General features: G+C 43.3%; 1 protein-coding gene across 1 annotated transcript in view; it reads right to left on the bottom strand.

Annotated features, from left to right (window-relative positions):
• LOC144686672 (myosin light chain kinase, smooth muscle-like) overlaps nucleotides 1-22,582 on the bottom strand; it is a 433,503-nt gene that overhangs the window by 260,408 nt on the left and 150,513 nt on the right. The window contains exons 4-5 of the mRNA XM_078552188.1: nucleotides 17,492-17,540; nucleotides 5,443-5,605 (exon numbers count right to left, since the gene is read on the bottom strand). Of these exons, the coding sequence (XP_078408314.1) occupies nucleotides 5,443-5,605; nucleotides 17,492-17,540 (212 nt within the window). The remainder of the gene's footprint in view (nucleotides 1-5,442; nucleotides 5,606-17,491; nucleotides 17,541-22,582) is intronic.

Here is a 22,582-nt window from a genome sequence, read left to right as displayed (position 1 = left end):
TTACAGACGCTCTGTTCAGACGTGCATTGAACTTCATCCACTTCCGCTGCGACCAGGCAAGTCAGGCACAGCGAGCCAGAGGCTTCATGGCCATTGCTGGCTTCCCACGTGTCCAGGGTGCAATAGACTGCACACATGTGGCCATAAAGGTGCCAGCAGGTGAGCCCGGTGCCTTCGTCAACAGGAAGGCCTTCCACTCCATGTACGCTCAGATAGTGTGTGATCACAGGATGCAGATTCTGCAAGTTTGTGCAAGATATCTAGGCAGCTCCCACGACGCCTACATCCTCAGACACTCCCAGGTGCCGGGGCTCTTCAGTGCTCTGGCTTGGCTGGATGGATGGCTGGTGGATGACAAGGGCTATCCCCTCAGAAGGTGGCTCATGATGCCTCTCCGCTATCCAAGAACAGAAGCTGAGCAGCGCTACAATAGGAACCAGGGCTCCACAAGGGCTGTGGTGGAGAGAACCATTGGTCTTCTCAAGATGTGCTTCCGTTCCTGGACCGCTCAGGGGTCACACTCCAGTACCCCCCAGATCAAGTCTCTGTGATAGTGGTAGCATGCTGCGCTCTGCACAATCTTGCGCTGGAAAGGGGGGATGCACTTGACGATGAAGACTTTGACACAGTGGATGAGGCTGCACATGATGTATCCAGCAGTGGCTCAGAGGATGAGGAAGCACAGGACAATGATGAGGGGCAGCACGCCGACCCGCTACTACACCAAGGAGGCAGGGACACCCGGGACACTTTAATCCAACGAACCTTCAGCTAGCTCCACACAAATGGATCAGCAGGAACAGCATTGCCTGGCGCTTCCACACGTGGCACTTAAGTGCTACATCTTCCACTTCATCAGCTGCAACTAAGGGCTTAGTACAGAAACATCAATGTCCACTCAAACACTCATGATATGTCTGTGAAACAGACAAATGCAGCACAAAGGAGACACCCTCAGCCATGGTCACAAATATGGACTTTATTCCCATCCATCAGGTGGTGCCACAAAAAACAAAACAAAACGTTGCTCCAACGTTGACAAAAAAAAATTCGCTAATCTAGGGGCAACAAAAAAGCACCAGTGAGAACCCCGTGGAGTGCCTAACGTGCCTTATGCTTACGTTTGCGGGTGCCTCGTCTTGGTGCCGTCCCATCGCTCGGAGTGGCTTGTGAGACAGCCTGCTGACTCTGCTGTCCTGTTGGCCTCGATGACCTTGGCGGGCGTCCTCTGGCCCGTGGAGCCTGTGCTGGCCCCACCTGGGAGGGAGTGGCCAGTTCCAGAACTGGCACCTCCCCAGTTGTCGCAGCCTCAACGGATGCAACGGTCACTGGCAGAGGGGCGGAGGAGCTGCTGCCCTCATCCGGAGCGCCCTGAGAGGAGCTCGCAGAGATGACAGGCAGCTGCTGCGCCAACGTGAGGTCACTTTGGACCTCCCTGCTCACCGCAGATGGATGGGCACTGAGCTGGGACACTTGGTGCCCAGAACATCTCCCACATTGCCAATGACCACCTGCGGCCATTGGCACTGTGAGAGCTTGCAGGTCCAAGCATAACCCCATAAGATGCTGATCAATCCGTTGGAAGCACCTCTCCATGAGAGTCGCCAATCTCTCAATGAAGGAAGCCTAACGCTCTGTCCTGAGGTTCATGCCATCACTGACACTCTGCCTGGATTCCTCCACCACAGATACCAAGTGAAACACACTCTCATGCAACACTGCCAGATGCTCCCACGCACCCGGCCGCTTGTCCTGCAGCTGCTGCATGGCGGACATCTCCAGCGGTACATCATCACGGCCTGACTCAGCACGTGCCTGGTCCCCTGCAGTCCTCTGGCAGCTGGCACCATTGGCACTCTCTGTCCATGCCATCTCCTCCAGCAATTGTGAAGTGCCCCCTCCAATGTGCCCCGGGACACTAGCCAACATTATCTTCCCCACCGATGTGGTAGTCTCTGCGCTGGTGCCTGGCTCGCTGAAATGATGTGACACTCATGCCAATTGACGCCCCTCAGGTGTGGAAGGGGGACTCTGGATGTGTTGGGGGGTGGCCATGCGGTGGTGATGCTGAAATTAGCAACAAGGACAGTGGATCAGTTAGTGTTCACTCAGTAACACAATTCATCCCTTTCCCCCCAGGCTCATAATGCGCTCACCCTTCCAGAACCTATGGAGACGAACATTGGTGGGGTGATAAATAGTCAAGAGGAGGCCCAAACATTACACATGCATACAGACAGGCTGGTCAGATGGCCCAAGGAATGCTACATGGAATGTTATGTGGATAAATGTGCGGTTAAGCACTTGGGCAAGACAAGCAAGATACGGGAATACAGGAGAAATGGTAGGACCATGGGAAGTCACGACGATTACAGGGACCTTGCTAGGCAGACCCGGTAAGGTAGCAGAACAGGTACATAAGGCGTTTAACAAGGTCAAAGCCAAACTTGCCTTTATTAGCCTAGGGATAAAATGTAGGAAAAGGGAGGTCATGTTGCAAGTGCAGAAAACGCTGTTGAGGCCACATCTACACTTCTGCGTTCAGTTGTGACCTGCGCTTCATGGGAGGGATGGCATTGGAGTGGGGAGAGTGCAGAGGTTCCTGACCTGGATGCATGCTGGCCTGGAGAGTTGGAGTTATGAGGAAACATTGCATACACTTGCGACATTTGGCATGGAGCACAGGAGATTGACAGGTCTCATTATTGACCTTCATACCGTTATGAGGGGCATAGATCGGGTGGACAGAAGGCAACATTTCCCCTTGGCAGAAGGATGACTAACGTATTGGCATTTATTTAAGTTGAGTGCCATGAGGTTGACAGGTGAGGTGCTGAGGACCTTTTGGACAGAGTAATGTGGGACGCACTGGCTGAAGGGATGGTGGAGGTACAAACCCTCCTAAGATGCAATAAGTATTTGGATGTGCAGCAGCGAGGCCATGGCATGTTAGGCCATGGGGATAGTGCTCAGAAATGGAATAAGGTGACTTTGGAAGGTGCTAGAGACGCGCATCCTCAAGGGGCCGAGGGACCTTTGGGTATGACCCACATGTCTGACTGTATCAGTCTGTGAATGAGCAGTGTTGCAGCATTAACGATTGCAGCAATCACGATTGCAGCAATCATCAGTGGTTTGGATGTGGAAAGACAGAATGGATGGGACTGTGGCCCTCAAATACCTGGCCACTGGACCCCAGATTTGCCGACACCTGCCGACCTGGCCGCTTGGCTCCTCCCCAGCTCCATGGCCTGTTCTTCGAATTGGGTCAGTATGTCTAGCCTGGCCACCACCAGTGCGCAAACGCTCATGGCTGTTGTGCGCAGTTTTTACCTGCAGAACATAGAACACCATTTATTGGGGCTGATCGCTCATGTACTCTGCACGCGCACACCGCACCCCAACCACAGTGGCCCATCTGAGGCCTCCAGCGGCTCCTGTCCACACTACTGGTGATCAGTCACCAGCAGATAGTATGGCTGCTCCCAACCCCCTCCCCCAATGGCCACCTTGGACACTTTCGGCGTCCATCACTTTCAATAACACACGGGTCTTAGCGCTCATGGCAAGGAGGCGCAACTAGGTGCGGCGCCGAGGTCAGCAGATGGCTCTTGGCCATGACACCTTGAGGCTCCCCTTCCACCACCTCATCACCGTCAATAAGACATGTGTTAGAGTTCTGAGTATGTGTCTAGCTGCCTCCCCTGCAGGTTGCCCCCAGACTATTCAAATGCGACAAACACCAACATATGCTGCGGGGAGAACCCATCTTCTCCTCAACCACTAAGGCTGATGTATGAATGGTCACTATGTGTTTGCCCACCCAGCGTGCACCAAATGCCCAATGCAGTAATGACAGTAAGATGTAGGGGGGACGGGGGAGCCTCAAAGGCTAAGGCTACCTGCTGGGTAAAATGGCCAAGGCCGACATGGTACTCACCCTTCCAGAGCACAACAAATCATTGAAGCGCTTGAGGCACTGGGTCCACGATCAACGGACAGCATCCAGGGAGCTGACCACCTCCACCGCCTCCTTCCAGGCCCGCTTCGTAATGTGGGGGGCCCTCCTCCTCCCATCCTTGGGAAACAGGACCTCTCGCCGTGCTGCCACCTCCTCGAGAAGTGCAGCAAGGCATGCATCAGAGAAGCGAGGGGCACAATGGCCTCCCGCTGGCCTACCCTGCAGCCTGCCCTCCTCTGGAGCCTGCTGTGCAAACCCCCTGCACCTGGAGCTGGCCATGATGATCAGCCTAAAGGAGGTTGCCTGGCCTTTCTTTATACAGACTGTCGGTTCCCCATTGGAACCGGCGATCTGTACACGCCTGCTGCAATTTTAAAAATCCCACTCTCCACGGGAGCGTGAAATGCGCTGGGTGGGCCTTAATTGGCCCACCCGTGCAAAATGGCAGCACGGCCCAGATCGCCAGCGGCAATTAGCTCCGCGCCCGCCCGCGATTGGGTCAGCTCCACCTGACCGATGAACGGAAAATTCAGCCCCTGGCTTGGTACATATAATATAGGATGTAAAGTTAGAAAGATTGGCTGTAGATTTGTTTTCAATTTTACATCTTTGAAAGGAGAAGAAGAAAGCATGAAAACATTCTTCAGCAAATTAAATGGAACAAAGTTGATGAATAAAGAGGATTTAAATCTTTAAGGCAATCGGCAGTTGCTGTTTTTTTATAGATAAGTGTCAAATAAGTAGTATGCTAACAAGGAATCACAAGAGGAGTATGTGCAATGGAACAGTGGTGCCCTTGTGATGATCTAGAACACAATCTAGCGTTATATTGAACAAATCATGAGCAAATTGATTAGCTTCAGTTAAAAAAAAATTAAGGAATTGCTGCTATCAAGGGCATTAATTAGTTCTCTGTGTAGTTCTGACCATCTAAACATCACAATGATATAACTGCCCTTGAGATGGTATGGAAGCAAGAAACAGTGATTCTGGTTCGGAAAGATTGTGGATGGTGGATTTTCTTTAAATAAGAGTGTTCAAGGTGCTCTAATTCAAATTTTCAAAATTATGAAGGAAATAAATAAAATTCATCCAATTAAATTACTATTTATAAAAGACTTTACCACCAAAGACTAATTTTAAAACCTAGGAAGTCACAAAGAAAATAAGTATATTATATAAATAGCTAAAGGGCTGTAAGCAACTTCAGGAATAAACATATAGGGTAGAATTTTACGGCCCTGTTTCGGCGGGGACGAGGCCATAAAATGCGGTGAGACATTCTAAACCTCACCGGCTTCGGCGGGAATGTAAAATCCTGCTGCCGTAAAATTTCGCCCATAGACTGGGCAAATTAGGTCAGAAGAAATTTAAAGTTGTGAACTTTTTAAAACTTTATTCAGTTTAGTCATTTACGAAATACAATGTCTTGAGCTCTCTAAGAGCAGTGCTATACAATATCGAGAGCAAATTTGCTTTACCTTCAGCCAAATTACTTGAGGATGAGGCCTGCCTGTAATCTTACAGGAGAATTTGCCATTCTGTCCTTCTTTGACAATCAGCCGGGTTGGTTTAGTGACAAACTTTGGTGGACTTTCACCCCAAATACTTGGTCTATTTTCAATTGATGGAGTAGAATATCGACTGCAAATAAAAGAAAGAAAACCTTTTTGAAATTCTTTTCTTATTTTGCACTTTATAAAGAAAATGATCGGAACTTTGAAGTAAAATTGTGGCATTGTTCAACCATGATTAAGACCCAAATTACAAAACTTTTTTGATGATATTAATGTCTTTTGCAGCAATGTTGATAGTATCTATGATAGATATTTGGTTACAGAATTGTTTGTTGGAGTTGCAAAAGTGCACTACGATGGACTTGAAAAGCTCACTGTTATTAAACGTATTAAGGAATAAAGAAGCAGGTAAGTGTCTCATTAATCAGCTGTTTAATACACTCAGCACAATGAGTGAGTGTTTTGCTTCTCTCAGGAAATATCACACAGATTCCTAAAATGCCTGCAGGACATTGAGGGATCAATTTTGGTAGGAGTGTCATTCTGCACACCCAATGATATTTTGCAGGGGGGTGAATCAGCTTGTTGGTTGGCTGTCTGCTTCAATAAGGCCTAAAGTTGGAATGGAAGACTCTTCAGCTATAACCCTATAATTTTTGTCCCATTACGAGACCATTTATAGCATAAATAGGCAGCAGCAAGGCAAAAGTTGGTCTCTTAGTACCTAAAACTATAAATAAATCTGTTGAGAAAATTATCTGAAAAGGCTTTAGACAAAGCAAGGCTAAAAATGGTTAAATTTCTTTGCAAATTGTGCTTTGCTTTTAACTTTCCAGCTGTAGCAAAAGCAGCACTGAAACTGATAATTTGCCTCAGTTGTGTCTCTATGCTATGCTGATTTTAATTTGGTCCCCAATTTAAATGTTCTATGCAGAGGCTGTAAAAATACTTCATTTGAATGTTTGTGTAATTACCACAGGCAGAATTTTCATCCCAAGGGGGTGGTGGGTTTGGAGGAGGGTTGCCAGCAAATTTCTTGTTACTGGCTGGCATGCTAGTCTCCCAGTAAGCTCCCATCTCTAACCTATTTTCAGAGAGGCAGCTTCTTGGAAGGATGATAGCTACCCGCCCATCGGTGGCAGGTAGCCAATTAAAGTGCCCATTGAGTCACTCTTCGTACACTGTCTGTGTTTTCCAGGTGGCGGATGGGCCCTTCCTAGCAGCATGCCATTCTTAATTGTTTGGGAGTCCCAGAAGTGGCTTCTCAATTGGCTGGGTCCTCAAAAATCTCTTCCAGACTCTTGTCACAGTCACCTCTCGGTTCCTTACCCAGGATTGAGTCCAGCATCACTTTCGGGATCCCTGAAACTAATTCAGCCCCACAAAGTATGAAGTTAAATTTTATAGGCAGTTATCACTTCTGACAAATACTCCATCTTTAACATGTAAAATACAAATATAACAAGCCTGGTTTGCTTTTTTATTCAATGAAACATTTAACTACTTCAATAATTAGTACTTAAGTCATAGCTCAGCCATTTTGGTAATGGGTGAAAAATTACACAGTTCTTATTATTGGGAATGTTTAAATGCTGTGAACCATTATTATGTGAGGTATGATAGACAACTAGCATTCTGGCCTTTGGTTTTCCCCATGGAAAATACCTTTTCAGAAATGGAGCTAATCAACATGAGGAGAGCTGATGTTCTGAATCCTTCAATCTCTACCAGACAAAGTGGGCAAGCTTTCTGCCAGCTGGCTTAAATCCAGTGTATGCCCGCCTGCCCCCCACCCAATTTCAAGGGTTGAGCCTCATTCATTATACAAGGTGAAAACCAGTAAGAGGAGCCCACTTCTATAGGGGGAAGAGGGATGTCCCAACATAGCAGTGGGATATTCACTGAAGCAACTGAAGAGATAGGAGGAACTTTAAAGGAACAGAAAAGACCTGAAGATCTGCCTCCAAAGGGCTGAGACATAAAATCAGTTAAAGTTTCGAAAATCAAGGGTGATGAGAAATGCTCGCCATTGGGCATTCTCCCACCAAAAAGGAGTTCAAGTGCCTTCTGCCATTGCCTCAGGAACTATGACACCACTTTCCTGGCCGTCCCTTGGGTCAGTGGCAGTAGGAACAGGGGTCAAACTGGTTTGTGGGCTTTGCTCCTCACTGCCACCCAATTGTGCATGGCAGAGAAAGGCCTCCTGAGGCAGGGAAGGAAACCCAAGGGTAGTGAGCCTCATTACCAGATTTTTCCACTCTTTCCACTTAATTTGACACACAGGAGTTCCTGAAATGGTTTTACTTCAATCAAAACAGATAAAATTGAACTAAAACTTCAATCAAGAACACTGGAGTATGTGTTTCTAAATACTTAGGGCTCCAAGTCCATTTGTGCTGTGCACTTCTGATGCATATATAAGGTATAGCAAATGTTCTGTGATGTCACAAAAATGTATTTTTTTAAATTATGTTTCCAATTGGTATGTAAAACAGGAGCTTTTCCCTCCAAATCTGGTACATGTTTACACCACATTCTAGTTGGAAACCATACTTTTGACCACAAATCACAAGATCAGTTTCTCAATGTACTAAAGTTGTCAGAAATGTAAGTGATGAATGGATTAGGGATTTATAATATTCCCTGATCACAATGTCCCACTCTTGTAATTAAAAACATGATGCAAAATTACTGCAATCTAACTCCCTCTGTTCTGTTTTTTTAAAGAGTCCAGCAAGTTATCATACTGATGTTTAATTTGTTAAATGAGTAACATACAGTCTTAGAATTCCTGTCACCTTGTACATCTAACTGAGAATATTAATAATAATATTGGAGAGATATGAGACAATGATCGTAAATATAACTTGTATGTTAGAATGGCATTTTGCTGGAATTATTATCTATTCCCCCCCCCCCAAATGTTGTGCTCTTTTGCTCATTGTCATTTATATAAATGCTATTTTTTTTTCTCTAAGTTTCCCTTATTTCCATACTGTTGGGCCAGTTTCACTGTCTACTTTCATGCAATTGAAGTGTAGTGGGTTTTAAACTTATCAGTATCAGCATTGCCATCTGGATTTAGATATTATAATACTTGATGTAATCAACTAGGTGTTGGATTTTCTAAAATCAAGCTGAATTTTGGAAACAGTGTAATTTCATCAAAACAATGGCACACATTCTGTCATAAAAATATTTCTGCATCTCCTTGCCCCCATACACCATACCACTCCATAGCCACTCACTCAGTATCCACCATGGGCAGATCTCAGGAGCCATGTGAGTAAGAAAGAAATAAAATGTTAACAATCTAATATACCTCTAACTCATATACACTTGATAGTGACAAAAACTCCCATTCAATAAACCTATTCAAAGCTGTTAAATCTCTTCAAGGGATTAATCTCTTATAAGGACAAACAAACTTCAATTCAGATACCATATAAAAGACAACTAATCCTTTAATCAAATTGTGAAGTCAGAACCCACTGCTGAGATAACTGTAGCTTTTGAAACTCATAATGGCATCATAATGGCATAATAATAGCCCATGGGGAAATGTCAACTAAGACCTCTATTGAAGCTGCATGACCAGATGGTAATTTTTTTCTAACCTATACCAAATGGCCTGTCAATCAAAGCAGACGAACAGTGTGTTTTTTTAAACTCGCACTGACAGCTTAAGCCTGCTTTTACATGTTCAAAGAGTGAGCAATTTTAAAAAATAAGATCATGACACATAACAGACTTTATCCACCCTTCAAGGACGTTTACATCTACTTCATCAATTTGGAATTCCCACACTGTGGGTTAAGGCCCTTGGAACAGTCAAAATGGGGTCTTATTGGACTCAGCACTAAGTTCAAATGGCCCTGCTGAGTTCAGGCTTTCCACCCGTATGAATCATGCCCCGCCCCCTCCCTCCCGCCAGCAAAAGTTGGATCTGTCAGAAATGGGAGCGGTGTCCCACCCGCCATTTTTAAAGGTCTGTGGAGTCTTCTGGACTTTGCAAATACCTGGCCCATAGTGTACGATAGTTCATGATCTTCCTCATTGACTCTACTGTAATCAACTTGGTTCATTCTCCTCCACCGTCTATTCTCTCTAAATTATCTCAATAGCACTGCCCTCATTTCTCCACGTTACTGCTTTTGTTTGGTTCGACGACTACTTGTCCCAATACGGCCAGCACATTTCCTGCAATAGCACTTTTTCTATTCTTGTATGGGATCTGAACATCAGCATTTTCTGCCTTTCCCTAATCACCCTTGAGGAAGTGGTGGAGAGCCACCTTCTTGAATCGCCGCAGTCCATCTTCTCCTCTTGCTCCACATTGTTACCCCAAGATTCCATATTTGGATCCCTTCTTTTCCATTAAAGCAAACTATTAGCAAAATCATTCCTTGTTATGGAATCTTCCTGTGTCTATGCTGGCAACACCCGGCTCTTTCTGTTCACCATCACCCTTGGTCAGTTTTTCTGGGGTTTCTACAGCTCTTCTGCCAATGTTATGATGGATAGGTAATTGTGTAAATCCACCCTCAAGATTGTTGAGCATGCATGGCAATTATTAGCAAGATGGGATTACACAGGAATGACTCCAAGTGGATTAATAAACACATTCTTAATAAAATAAAGAATAAAAAACACACTAACAATTTTGCAGAAAGAAAAGGGAAGGGATTACTGGATAAGTATGAAAACACAAGAAAACAAGTTAAAAGGATGATTAAGGAGTAAAGAAAGACACCAAAAAGAGCTTAGTTGCAGATGCAAAATATATCAGGAAGAAACTCTTTCAGTATTTCAATTGTGAGATGGCAATTGGAGAAGAGAATCATAAAAGAGGTAAACTGGCTTGAATGAAACTACGAATGCAGGATAGTAAATATTCTGAATGATTACTTCTCTTTCAAGCATTCACAAGGGAAGACATGAGGACCCAGTTCTCCCCAAATGAGAGTTAATCAGGCAAAATCACGTCTTTGATGGAATGGAGATGGAAGTTCTGGATAGCCAGAACGGCTGAAAAGCAATAAATCCCTAGGGGTAGATTATATTTATTTCAAGTCCTAAAAGGAAATTCAGAAGAGGTGAAATGTTGACAATCAGTATGAAGAAGTTCCTGGACACTGCAGATTGGAAACAGATCAACATGATGCCTGTATTCAAAAGGGATGAGTCTGTCGTTTTGAACTTATGTAAAATAATGGGACTGGTTGAAAGTGTAAAATTGAATATTATCTGTACTTAACTTAATTAGCATCATTAAAGTGGACTCTAGGGAGGAAAATACTGCCTGACCAACTTCCCGGATTTCTTAGAGGAAGTGATGGCCCAAGTAGATTGTGGTAAACATGGTCTTCACTAGACTTCAACTCGGCACTTGACAAAGTTGCACACAAAAGGCTATTAATAATGCTCTAAACTCTGATGACTCAGGGTAAATCTTGGTTATGGGCAAGAGATTGAGTGATGGGTATAAAACATTGGTTAAAAGAGTTCTGTCAAGTTGCAAAGACGTAGTTGGTGGGTTGCTCTAGAGACTAGTGTTGCTACAATTACCAATTTACATCAATGACTTGGTCTCAGATACTCAATTTTCCAGGAGGTAGCACTCAAAGGGGGTGTGCAACTGGGTTGACAACTCAGAAGTTACAGAATGAGCTGCACAAATGTGTACGTGTACAAAAAAAGATAAAATTTAATACAAAGAAATGGAACGCATTACACATCGAAGGGAAAAATGAACGACAGAGGTATGAATGGCATTGAAATAGCTACGAACAAAGCTTGCAGGAGTCTTAGTAGAAGTGATGCTCACAGCGAATCAGAATCACAGAATTGTTACAGCATAGAAGGAAGCCGTTCAGCCCATCATTTTTAAAATTCATTTACAGGATGTGGGCTTCGCTGGGTAGGCCAGCATTTATTGCCCATTCCTAATTGCCCTTGAGAGGGTGGTGGTGAACTGCCTTCTTGAACTTCTGCAGTCCATGTGGTGTAGGTACACCCACAGTGCTGTTAGGGAGGGAGTTCCAGGATTTTGACCCAGCAACAGTGAAGGAACAGTGATATATTTCCAAGACAGGATGGTGAGTGGCTTGGAGGGCAACTTCCAGCTGGTGGTGTTCCCAAGTGTCTGCTGCCCTTGACCTTCTAGATGGTAGTGGTCCTGAGTTTGGAGGGTGTTGTCTAAAAAGACTTGGTGAATTCCTGCAGTGCACCTTGTAGATGGTACACACTGCTGCCACTGTGTGTCGGTGGTGGGGGGAGTGAATATTTGTGGATAGGGTGCCAATCAAGCAGGCTGTTTTGTCCTGGATGGTGTCAAGCTTCTTGAGTGTTGTTGGAGCTGCACTCATCCAGGCAAGTGGACAGTATTCCATCACACTCATGTCTTGTGCCTTGTAGATGGTGGACAGGCTTTGAGGAGTCAGGAGGTGAGTTACTTGCTGCAGGATTCCTAGCCTCTGACCTGCTGCTGTAGCCACAGTATTTATATGGCCAGTCTAGTTCAGTTTCTGGTACATGATGTTGATAGTGGGGGATTCAGCAATGGTAATGCCATTGAATGTCAAGGGGGCGATGGTTAGATTCTCTCCTGTTGGAGATGGTCATTGCCTGGCACTTGTGTGGTGCGAATGCTGCTTGCCACTTGTCAGCCCATATCTGGATATTGTCCAGGTCTTGCTGTATTTGGACATGGACATGTCTGCACCGGCTCTCTAAATGAGCATTATGATTTAGTGCCATTCTCCAGCCTTTTCCCCATACCCTTGCACATTGTTTCTATTTAAATAACCACCTAATGCCCTCTTGAATGCCTCGATTGAACGTATCTCCACCACACTTCCAGGCAGTGCGTTCGAGACTTGAATCACTCGCTGTGTGAAAAAAGTTTGCTTCTTTTGAAAATCATTTTAAATCTGTGCCCTCTCGCTCTCGATTGTTTTACAAGCTGGAACAATTTCTCTCTATCCACTCTATCCAGCCTCCTCATGATTTTGAACACCTCTATCAAATTCCCCCTTCGCCTTCTCCTCTCCAAGGAGAACTGTACCAACCTCTCCAATCTATCTTCATAACTGAAGTTTCTCATCCCTGGAACCATTCTTGTAAACCTCTTCTGCACTCTCTCCAATGTGTTCACATCCTTTCTATAATGTGGTGCCCAGAACTATACACAATACTCCAGCTGAGGTCTAACTAGTGTTTTATATAAGGTCAGCATAACCTCCTTGCTCTTGTACTCTATACCTATTAATAAAGCCTAGGATACTATATGCTTTATCAACTGCTTTTTCCACCTGTCCTGCCACCTTTAACGATCTATGCACATATACACCCAGGACCCTCTACTCCTGCACAGAGTTGTACCCCTTATTTTATATTGTCTCTCCATGTTCTTCCTACCAAAATGCACCACCTCACACTTCTCCACATTGAACTTCATCTGCCACCTATCGGCCCACTCCACCAACTTGTCTATGTCCTTCTGAAGTCCTACACTGTCCTCCTCACAGTTTACAATTCTTTCAAGTTTTGTATCATCTGCAAACTTTGAAATTGTGCCCTGTACACCAAGGTCTAGGTCATTAATATATATCAGGAAAAGCAAGGGTCCCAATACCGACCCTGGGGGAACTTCACTACAAACCTTCCTCTAGCCCAAAAAATATCCACTGACCATTACCCTTTGTTCCCTATTACTCAGCCAATTTTGTATCCACGTTGCTACTGTCCCTTTTATTCCATGAGCTATAACTTTTCTCACAAGTCTTTTGTGTGGCACTGTACCAAATGCCTTTTGAAAGTCCATGTACACCACATCAACAGCGTTATCATCATCAACCCCCTCTGTTACCTCTTCAAAAAACTCCAGCAAGTTAGTTAAATACGATTTCCCCTTTAGAAATCCATGCTGGCCCTTCCTAATCAACCCACATTTTTCCATGTGAATACTAATTTTATCCTGAATAACTATTTATAGAAGCTTCCGCACCACTGAAGTTAAACTGACTGGTCTGTAATTGCTGGGCTTATCCCTACAACCTTTTTTGAACAAGGACATAATGTTTGCAACTCTCCAGTCCTCTGGCACTTCCTCTGAGTCTAGGGAAGACTGAAAGATTATGGCCAGTGCCCCTGCAATTTCCACTCTCACTTCCTTCAATATCCTTGGATGCATCTCATCCGGTCCCGGTGCCTTGTCAACTTTAAGTACTGACAATTTATCCAACACTTAGTCCCTATCAATTTTGAACCCTTCTACTGACAGAGTTTCCCCCTCTGGCACCATGGCCTGGGTAGCATCTGCTTCCATGGTTAAGACAGATACAAAATATTCATTTAACACCTCAACCAGGCCCCCTGCCTCCGTGTGTAAACCCTAATTGGTCCCTAATTGGTCGTACTCCTCCTTTTCCCATCCTTTAACTATTTATGTGCCTATAGAAGATTTTAGGATTCCACTTTATGTTGGCTGCCAGTCTTTTCTCATAATCCCACTTTGCTTCTCTTATTTGCTTCTTCACCTCTCCTCTGAACCTTCTGTATTCAGCTTGGTTCTCAATTGTATTTTCTACCTGACACCTGTCATAAATACAGTTTTTCTTCTTTATCTTAATTTGTATCTCTTCTTTTATCCAGGCAGCTCTAGATTCGTTTGTCCTACCTTTCCCTTTTGAGGGAATACACTTTGATTGTGCCCAAACAATCTCTTCTTTGAATGTAGCCCCTTGTTCAGCTACAGCTTCTCCTGCCAACCTTTGGTTCCAGTCTATCCAGCCCAGCTCTGTTCTTGCCCCATTGAATTCGACTCTCACCCAGCTAATTATTCTTACTCTAGATTGCCTATTGTCCTTTTCTAACGTCATCCTAAACCTTATAATATAATGGTCACTATCCCCTAAATGTTCCCTCATTGACACTTGATCTACTTGGCCCACCTCATTTCCAAGAACCAGGTCCAACAGTGCATCCTTTCTTCTTGGACTACACAGATAGTGCTGTAGAAAATTCTCCTGAACACACTCTAGAAACTCTTGCCCATCTCCACCCTTTACACTATCACTGTCCCAGTCTATATTTACATAATTAAAGTCCCCCATTATAACTAATCTATAATGTTTGCATCTCTGTAATTTCCCTATATATTTCCTCTACATCCTTTCCACTCATTGGAGGTCTATAGACTACACCAAACAATGTATTTGCACCCTTTTTGTTCCTTAGCTCTAGCCAAATTGATTCTGTCCTTGAACTCTCTGGGACATCGTCTTTCTCCAGCACTGCAGTGCTTTCCTTAACCAATACAACCACCCTTCCTCTTTTTACTCCTTTCCTATCTTTTCTAAACGCCTTGTACCCAGGAATATTTAACACCCAGTCCTGTCCTTCCTTGAGCCAGGTCTCTGTTGTCGCCACAACATCATATTTCCACATGGCAATCTGCGCTTGTAACTCCCCAATCTTATTTACTATACACCGTGCATTCACATACATGCAGAGTAATCCTGTGTTATGACACAACAGTTGTTAAAAGCTGAGTTATTTAAAATCCCAGAGGGAAACTTTAAACATCTGTCATAGCCTATATTTTCAATTGGTATATTTGAGATGCAGCTCTAAGTTCAGGAATAAGACCATCAGTTCTCAAGAGGTTTTTATATCAAACTACATGAGACATTTATTAATTTACACAAGTTAAACATATACACATGGCTACAAATTACCACTATCATAACTTATAACAAATTCCCAAACTAATCTCCATTTAGGCACCAACAACCCATAGACTTTAAGCAGACACCAGGCAAAGCATTTTCACCTTACAAATTCAAAATCAGGTTTCTTTCACTTTGGTTCCTTTGCAGACAGCTTTAGGCTTACAGCTGCTTTGATGTTACATGCCTCTGCCCTGTACATACAAAACTTCTTTCTGTTATACCCAGCACTTTACTTTGAATATAAATTTTCATTGTATCACCAGGCCCTTTGAACTCCACCTCTTCTAACAATAAAACCCTTTTTATAATACCAATTTTATTTGTAATATAAACATTGATTGGTGTCTCCTAGCTAGGCGCAAGATTTCACTCCCCTTCTTGAATGCTCTATTCAACAAAATGCAAATGTCCTCTACCTCTGTGTTTACATCTCAAAACTACTATACATCAAAGCACCCAGACTAGCTGGTTTTAATCCAATTAAAACACACACATACACACCCACAGACTAAACCTCTATTTAAAAAATAATAATTTCTAATAATATTATATACATTAATTGCTTCATGACACCCTGATTTTGGCTTCATTACGTTCTCTCTTACTCCAACTCCACCCATTAACTTACTATTCTCTACTGCTATCTGTCTCTCCCAATATTTTGTGCATCCTGGAATTCCTCTCTAATATTCTCTCGTGGTTCCCACACTGCTGCCGAGTTAGTTTAAAGGCCTCCCAACAGCACTAGCAAAGTGCACCACAAGGGATTCAGTCCATTCGGCTTGTACAGGTGCCATCTTTCCCAGAGCCAGTCCCAGTGTCCCAGGAACTTAAAGCCCTCCCTCCAGCAGCATCTTTCCAGCCACACATTCATCTGCCTTATCCTCCTGTTTCTGTACTCACTTGCATGTTGCACTAGGAGTAATCCTGAAATTACTACATTTGAGGTCCTACTTGCTAATTTTCTCCCTAGCTCCATAAATTCTGATATCTGGACCACATCCTCCTTCCTACTAAATCACTGGTACCATTCTGGATCAGGACCTCTAGCTGTTCGTCCTCCCACCAGAAGAATGTTCTATAGCCACTCGGAGACATTCTTGACCCTTGCACCAGGAAGGCAACATACCGTTCTGGAGTCATATCTACGTCCACAAAAACGCCCTGTCTATTCCCCTAACTAATGAATCCCCTATCACTATTGCTCTTCTTTTGTTCTTCCTTCCCTCCTGTACAGCTGAGCCAATTGTAGTGCCACAAACATGGCTCTGACTGCACACTTCTGAGGAACCGGGGCCTCACCAGCTTCCAAAACAGAAAGCCGATTTGTGAGCGGGATCCCAGTGATCAACCAATGTACACCAGCAAGCAGCAAAATCAATAGAATCCTGAGCTATATGGCCAGAACTACAAGTAAGGAAATCAGGTTCAAATTGCAGTGTTTTTTTCAGACTACACCTTGAGCAATGTATACTGTCTTGGTCACTAAGACACAAGCCATTCAAGCCTCGGAAGCAATGCAAAACAGAATCACAAGGATGGTTTTCAGGTTTAGAGGTCTCAATTCCAAGGAAAGACTAGGGAATTTGGGTTCTTCAGCCTTCCAAAGAAGATGTCTGATGGGTAATCTTGTATATGTCTGGAAGACTGTAAATAGTATGGAAGAGGTAATATAATTTATAGCAATCTTCCAGATTTACCATAGTAGGATATGTTTCAATTTGTAAAAGAAAACTTTATAATTGAAATCAGGAATTGTTTCCTTCACACAAAGAGTATTTAATACATTGAATGGATTCCCTGGTTGATCAAGAATAGAGTGGTGAAGGTGGAAGTCCTGGAAACTCTTAGGAATGGACTGAACTGCAATGAGGGATCTTTAGGTTCATTCTGGATAGATGAGCTGAATAGCCTTCTTCATCCAGGAATATCTTGTAAATTATAACTATTGCTGTTATGTGCAAAGGATTAAGTAACTGGAAAAAACTAACAGAAAGAGTAAGGTGTAAAGAGGTGACAGGTGTACTATAAACAGTCATTCTGTCAGACTATGGCAGCTAGTTGCATTGAGGAGAAATCGCATGGTGTCATCGTCACCTGCTCAGTAGAATAGGTAGAAATCATTGCTTTTCAGCTCTCGGTGATGAATGCCCTGGGGGATCTTGAGTGCCCACCCACACAGTTTCTACCAGGTGTGTAGGTCTGACATCAATTTCCAAACTTCCACTTTCATCTTTATTGCAAACAATTAATTATCATTGTATTTAGTAAGTATATACCTGGTAGTGTTGGTGTTGGAAGGCCATCCGTATTTTCTGTCAGTGTCCTCTGTAATATAAAAAGTACAATTCATAAAGGTCTTATTTGTGAGAGTAAGGTTTTCTGAACACTTGATTGTATTTTATTTTATACAATGAATAGATTCTGTGGAGTTACATATTCCCATCACATGCTGCTAACAGGTTGAGACATACTGAGGCATGGGATGTATGAGTTGCTAATGCACTCATATATTTGACCAAACACATAAATAAGAAGTTTTGCGCAGGTTTGTTGCATATCACCCAATTCCAGTTTCTACAGAAATGATAATGGGTCTGAACTTCCTCGGAGTGGCATTTAGCATCTCGGGAGGGGGGGGTGGGCAGAGGTGTTGGGCCTCGGGTTGGGGAGGGGTCGGGCCTCGGTGTGGGGGACAGTGGTGGCGGGCCTTGTGGGGGGGTGGTGGGGGTCGGTTTGGGCCCTGGGGGGTGGGTGCTGTCAGGCCCAGTCGGACCTTATGGGGTGGGGATGGGGGGAGGTGGGGGGCTAGATCTGGGCCTGGTGGGGTGGGGGGAAATAGTCCAGTGGGGGTGGGTAGAATCCCGTGGGTTGCGGTGTTCCTGTCGGGGGTGTGTTCCCTTGGGGGTGGGGGGAGTCCCGTGAGGCTGGGGTAGTCGGGTAGGTGGGGGAGTCTTGTGGGGGGCGGGGGAGCTGGGGGTAGTCCTTTGGGGGTTCGGTGTGGGTCTGTGTAATAGTTACCCAGAAATTAGAAGGTGTTTTAAATTTTCTAATTTTTTCTGGGTAACTATTGGCGTAACCCAGTCAGAATCATCCAAAGTTTGCAATTTAAATCAAATTAAATCAATTAAATTTTTGTATGGTTCCCAGTGCAGGGCAATTGCCCAGGGAAAGTTTGTACTTCCGGTCAATTTCCATGCAAACCTTGCTGGGAACTTGTGAAGGGGATTCCCCAGTGCATCTTTGGGGTATCCCCTCAATACGACGCCCTGGAGCTCGGAAGTTACGGCCCATTGTTTCATCAGTGTTAGGCTGATGGCTCTTCAAATTTAATCAGAAAATTCAAGTGTCACAACAAAGATTAGTGAATGAGCAAACTCTTATTCTAATTTGAAAACAAATGCATAAACACAGAACTTCAATTACCCTTTTGACACATTAGATTTCTATTCACAGCAACCCACCGTCTCAGTTACAACATAAACTGGGTGACTAATAATGGAAAATAGGAGGAGATCTGTTCCACTAGAATTCCATCCGGGGGTGATGGGATAATGGAAAATGAAAGCAACTGTCTCATTTATAGTAATGTGTCTGTCCTGCACAACATTTCCTGCTGCAAGTAAGACCTAAATCATGCCCGTGTGAAATAATCTTTTGAGGGTTGCTAGTCAGTGATATATAACACGAAAAAAATAGAAAGAACCTAGTGATACTAAGGAGAGCGAATTTCAGAAATTTCTTTATAGTTTTTCTTCATCATTGCTGGCACAGTTCCCTGAGTAAAATTGGACTGAGGCAGTTGGAAGAGTAAGGCCAAAAAGACAGAATGTAATGGACTTGATTTTCCAGACAGGTTTCTCATTAGAAACATTGAACTTTATTTACAGGCTGCAGTAGCAGTTACATGCTTCCATCAAGCTCCACAACTAGAAAACGATCCCCCACTCTAACAGCTGATTTGCTCATGCTGTTACGTGGTACTATACAACACAATAAGTCTTAAAGCTACAGTCACTACATTCCTTAAAGCTACAATTACTGCAGTCAGGTAATTCAAGCTCCATGAGACGTATTCTGTGAACACTCACCCATAAGTGGAGACAAAGGTGAACAAAGGTTGATTTGGCAGATGATTAGCACAGGCAGAGATGCCTATTCCCGAATGAAACATGGAGAATAAATCCAATGACAGTGCCAAGATATAAGAATGCCTCATTAGCTACAAAGCTGATCACAATCATAGAATCATACAAAGTTATGGCACGGAAAGAGGCCACTTAGCCCATCATGTCTACGTCAGCCAAAAAAATGAGACACCCAGCCTAATCCCACTTTCAAGCATTTGGTTCATAGCCCTGAAGGTTACGGTACTTGAGGTGCACATCCAGGTACCTTTTAAATGAGTTGAGGGTTTCTGTCTCTACTATCCTTTCAAGCAGTGAGTTTCAGACCCCTACCATCCTCTGGGTGAAAAATGTTTTCCTCATTGGCTGCATCTAACAAGATGTCACCAACAACTTTGGCAAGGTCTACTTCACCTACCTGGAAATGAATGTGGGGTGCTGCAATCACACAGCCTGGGTCAGCAGGTAGCCTGATTCAGAATTGTTCCAAGATTTTTGAAGCAACCACACAAACAAAGGACAAAAATAAAACTTGCATTTGTATCATGGATCCAAGCCTAGCAAATGAGATTTGAGAACAAAATCTAGGCTGACACTTTTGAACAGTACTGAGGGAGTAGTATGCTGTCATGTATACACTCTTTCAGATGATACATTAATCCAAGGTCCGGCTGCCTTCAAAAGATCTCTTTAAATACTTTTTGAAGAAAAGCACGGAAGTTTTACTAATGTCCTTCATCATTTATCCACCAACAAACCAAATTAAGCCTGTCATTTGGAAAAATTATAGAAATCAGAACATACACATTGGGCTGAATTTTCCCCCCGTCGGGGGGGGAAGTTGATGGGCAGGCTCGTACAGGCGCGCTTCCGATTGGCGCTGTGCCGCCATTCTACATGGGCGGGCCAATTAAGTCCCGCCCAGTGTGACGTCCATGCAGAAGCGCTATGCGCTCCTTGTGCGGGTGGGGGAGGAATCCCAAAATCGAGAGTGCGCTCTTTCATGCATGCGCACGAAAGAGCGCATTCATCTCCCTGAGGCTAAGTGCTGCCTCAGGGAGATCGACTGTACATGTAAAAACGATAAAAATAGAAAAATAAAATTTCCATTACATGTCCCCTCATTGAGTTGGGACATGTCCATAATTCTTATAAAATCTTTATTAAAATTTTTTAAAGCCTGCATGAAACCTCATCTCATCCGTGGATGAGGATTCATGTTTTTTCTAGTTCCCGCTGGGGCTCCTGGCCTGCCCGCCAACATTAAGGTTGGACGGGCAGGTCCTTTAATTACTTAATTGACCCTGTCAATGGCTTCAATTGGCCATTGACAGGTCGGCGGGCGCGCAGCTGATTTCGCTGTGCTCCCACCTTCCTGAAAATTTAAATCAGGCGCAGTGATGTCGGGAGTTCCCCCGATGTCACCGTGTATCATTTTACACGTCGGCGAGTGAGCCCCACCCCTGCTCGCCAACTCATAAAATTCTGCCCATTATATCCAATTCACAATCAAACTAATCTTTTCTTGCATGATTTTCTACTAACACATCACTTCAATCATGTTATACCTATAAACTATCTCCTCTATCACCTCACTTATTCAGTATTTGGGAAATAACAACAAGCTCACAGTTAAGGCAATAACTAAGTGTTATAAATATGTCCTGCCCCAAACAAAATAAATGTAACCTTTATATATATAGATACACATATGTACCAGAAGTACAAATATAAAAAGTGTAAAATAGAAATATGATAAATAGCCTCAGTAAAATACAACACATGAAAAAATTAACTCAATTAAAGCAAGTTAAAATGGCAAAACAAAAACAAAATTATATGTCATGAATGAGTCTCAAAGTTAACAAAAATATGAAACAGTTGGGCAAAGAAATGAGAAAACAGTAAAATGATGAAAAATCAGAAAATTACAAAAGATAAAAATAATGATGAGGAATGAAAAGGATAAAATGCAAGATATAAGAAAACTAAAAGGCAAAGAGTGAATCCAAACAATTTATCAGAAAGAGAAATTGCAGGACTTAAGTAAGGTAGGCAAAGCAGATGTTCTGGTTTGGGAGGAGGGGAAATCAATTAACCAGGGGTCCCCCTCTTTGTTGCTACATTGTGACTCCTGCAGAACGTTGGGTGAGGTCTGTCAAATTCAATGTTTCAGTAAGTTTACAAGCACTGCTGCCACTCCTCCTACTAATCTCTCTGCATTTGTTCTCCTGTTTCCATGTGTGAAGACTCTTGCAAATGTTTCACAGTAATAAGTAAATGTGAACTGTTGCTCAAAAGTGGCTGATTCAATGACATCAATGCACCAACAGAGGGCACTACAAAAGCAGATAGAAAGCAAGAGGATGTAACTGGTAAACCTGAGTAGTGTGCTCAAAGGGGGAATAGCACAAAGGAAAAAGTATGCGGTGACACTAGTAAAGTTACACTTATAAATCTCATGACTATAGTTAAAATTTATTTTCTGAAGACCACACTTTACTGGTATTAATAGGAAACTAATTCATATGATTAGTTAAGTTAATTAATTGTATTTTTTATTCATTTTTTTATACCATCTATTGTGAAGGGATGGAGGGTGTACTGTTTAATGCCTTTAGAAAATGCGAAAACTTCAGGATAACTAGTTTCAATCTATCTATTCTTTGCAGTGTTCACCCGAATTGAGTTTATAGTTTTCTCCCAGTGAGGGTTGTGTCCATGACATCACTGGTCAATGGCTCTGATTCAAGCTCCAATCTGAAACTTAAGTAAGTGTCTTTTTTTAACATTTAGAGGACTGCTGTAGTATTTAAAAATGTTAAGTGTGATTTTTTTTCTTACAAACATTGAGAAAACATGGTATATTTGGAATGCATTTATAAATGTTAGATTTTTATACATAAAATACTAATGGGCACATGTCTTTGAAATTTTAGCTGATTAACTCAAAGATTCAGCTTTCATTGGTTTATCAATTAAGATAATCATTGCATCTATGATTCCACACATTATACCTGTCAACAGAAAGCACTAGATATAATTACTCTGCTTTTTATAATGTTGCTCAGAGCACATACTCAACACCAGCTGAGAGTGCACTTGTGAGTACTTCCCACCTGCTGCCACTGTTCCTCTGTAACTGCTGCTAGGAGGTGCTAAGAACGTTAATTTTTCATGATATTCACTCTTCCCCATTTTGGGACACCCTGCATCACATGCCATGTCCAACACCAAGGGCTG

The sequence above is a fragment of the Cetorhinus maximus genome, chromosome 11, assembly GCF_964194155.1.
Source record: "Cetorhinus maximus chromosome 11, sCetMax3.hap1.1, whole genome shotgun sequence".
In the NCBI taxonomy this organism is placed as follows: domain Eukaryota; kingdom Metazoa; phylum Chordata; class Chondrichthyes; order Lamniformes; family Cetorhinidae; genus Cetorhinus; species Cetorhinus maximus.
Note: the sequence above shows the minus strand (reverse complement) of the source record. Positions and strands in the feature narration are given on the sequence as shown.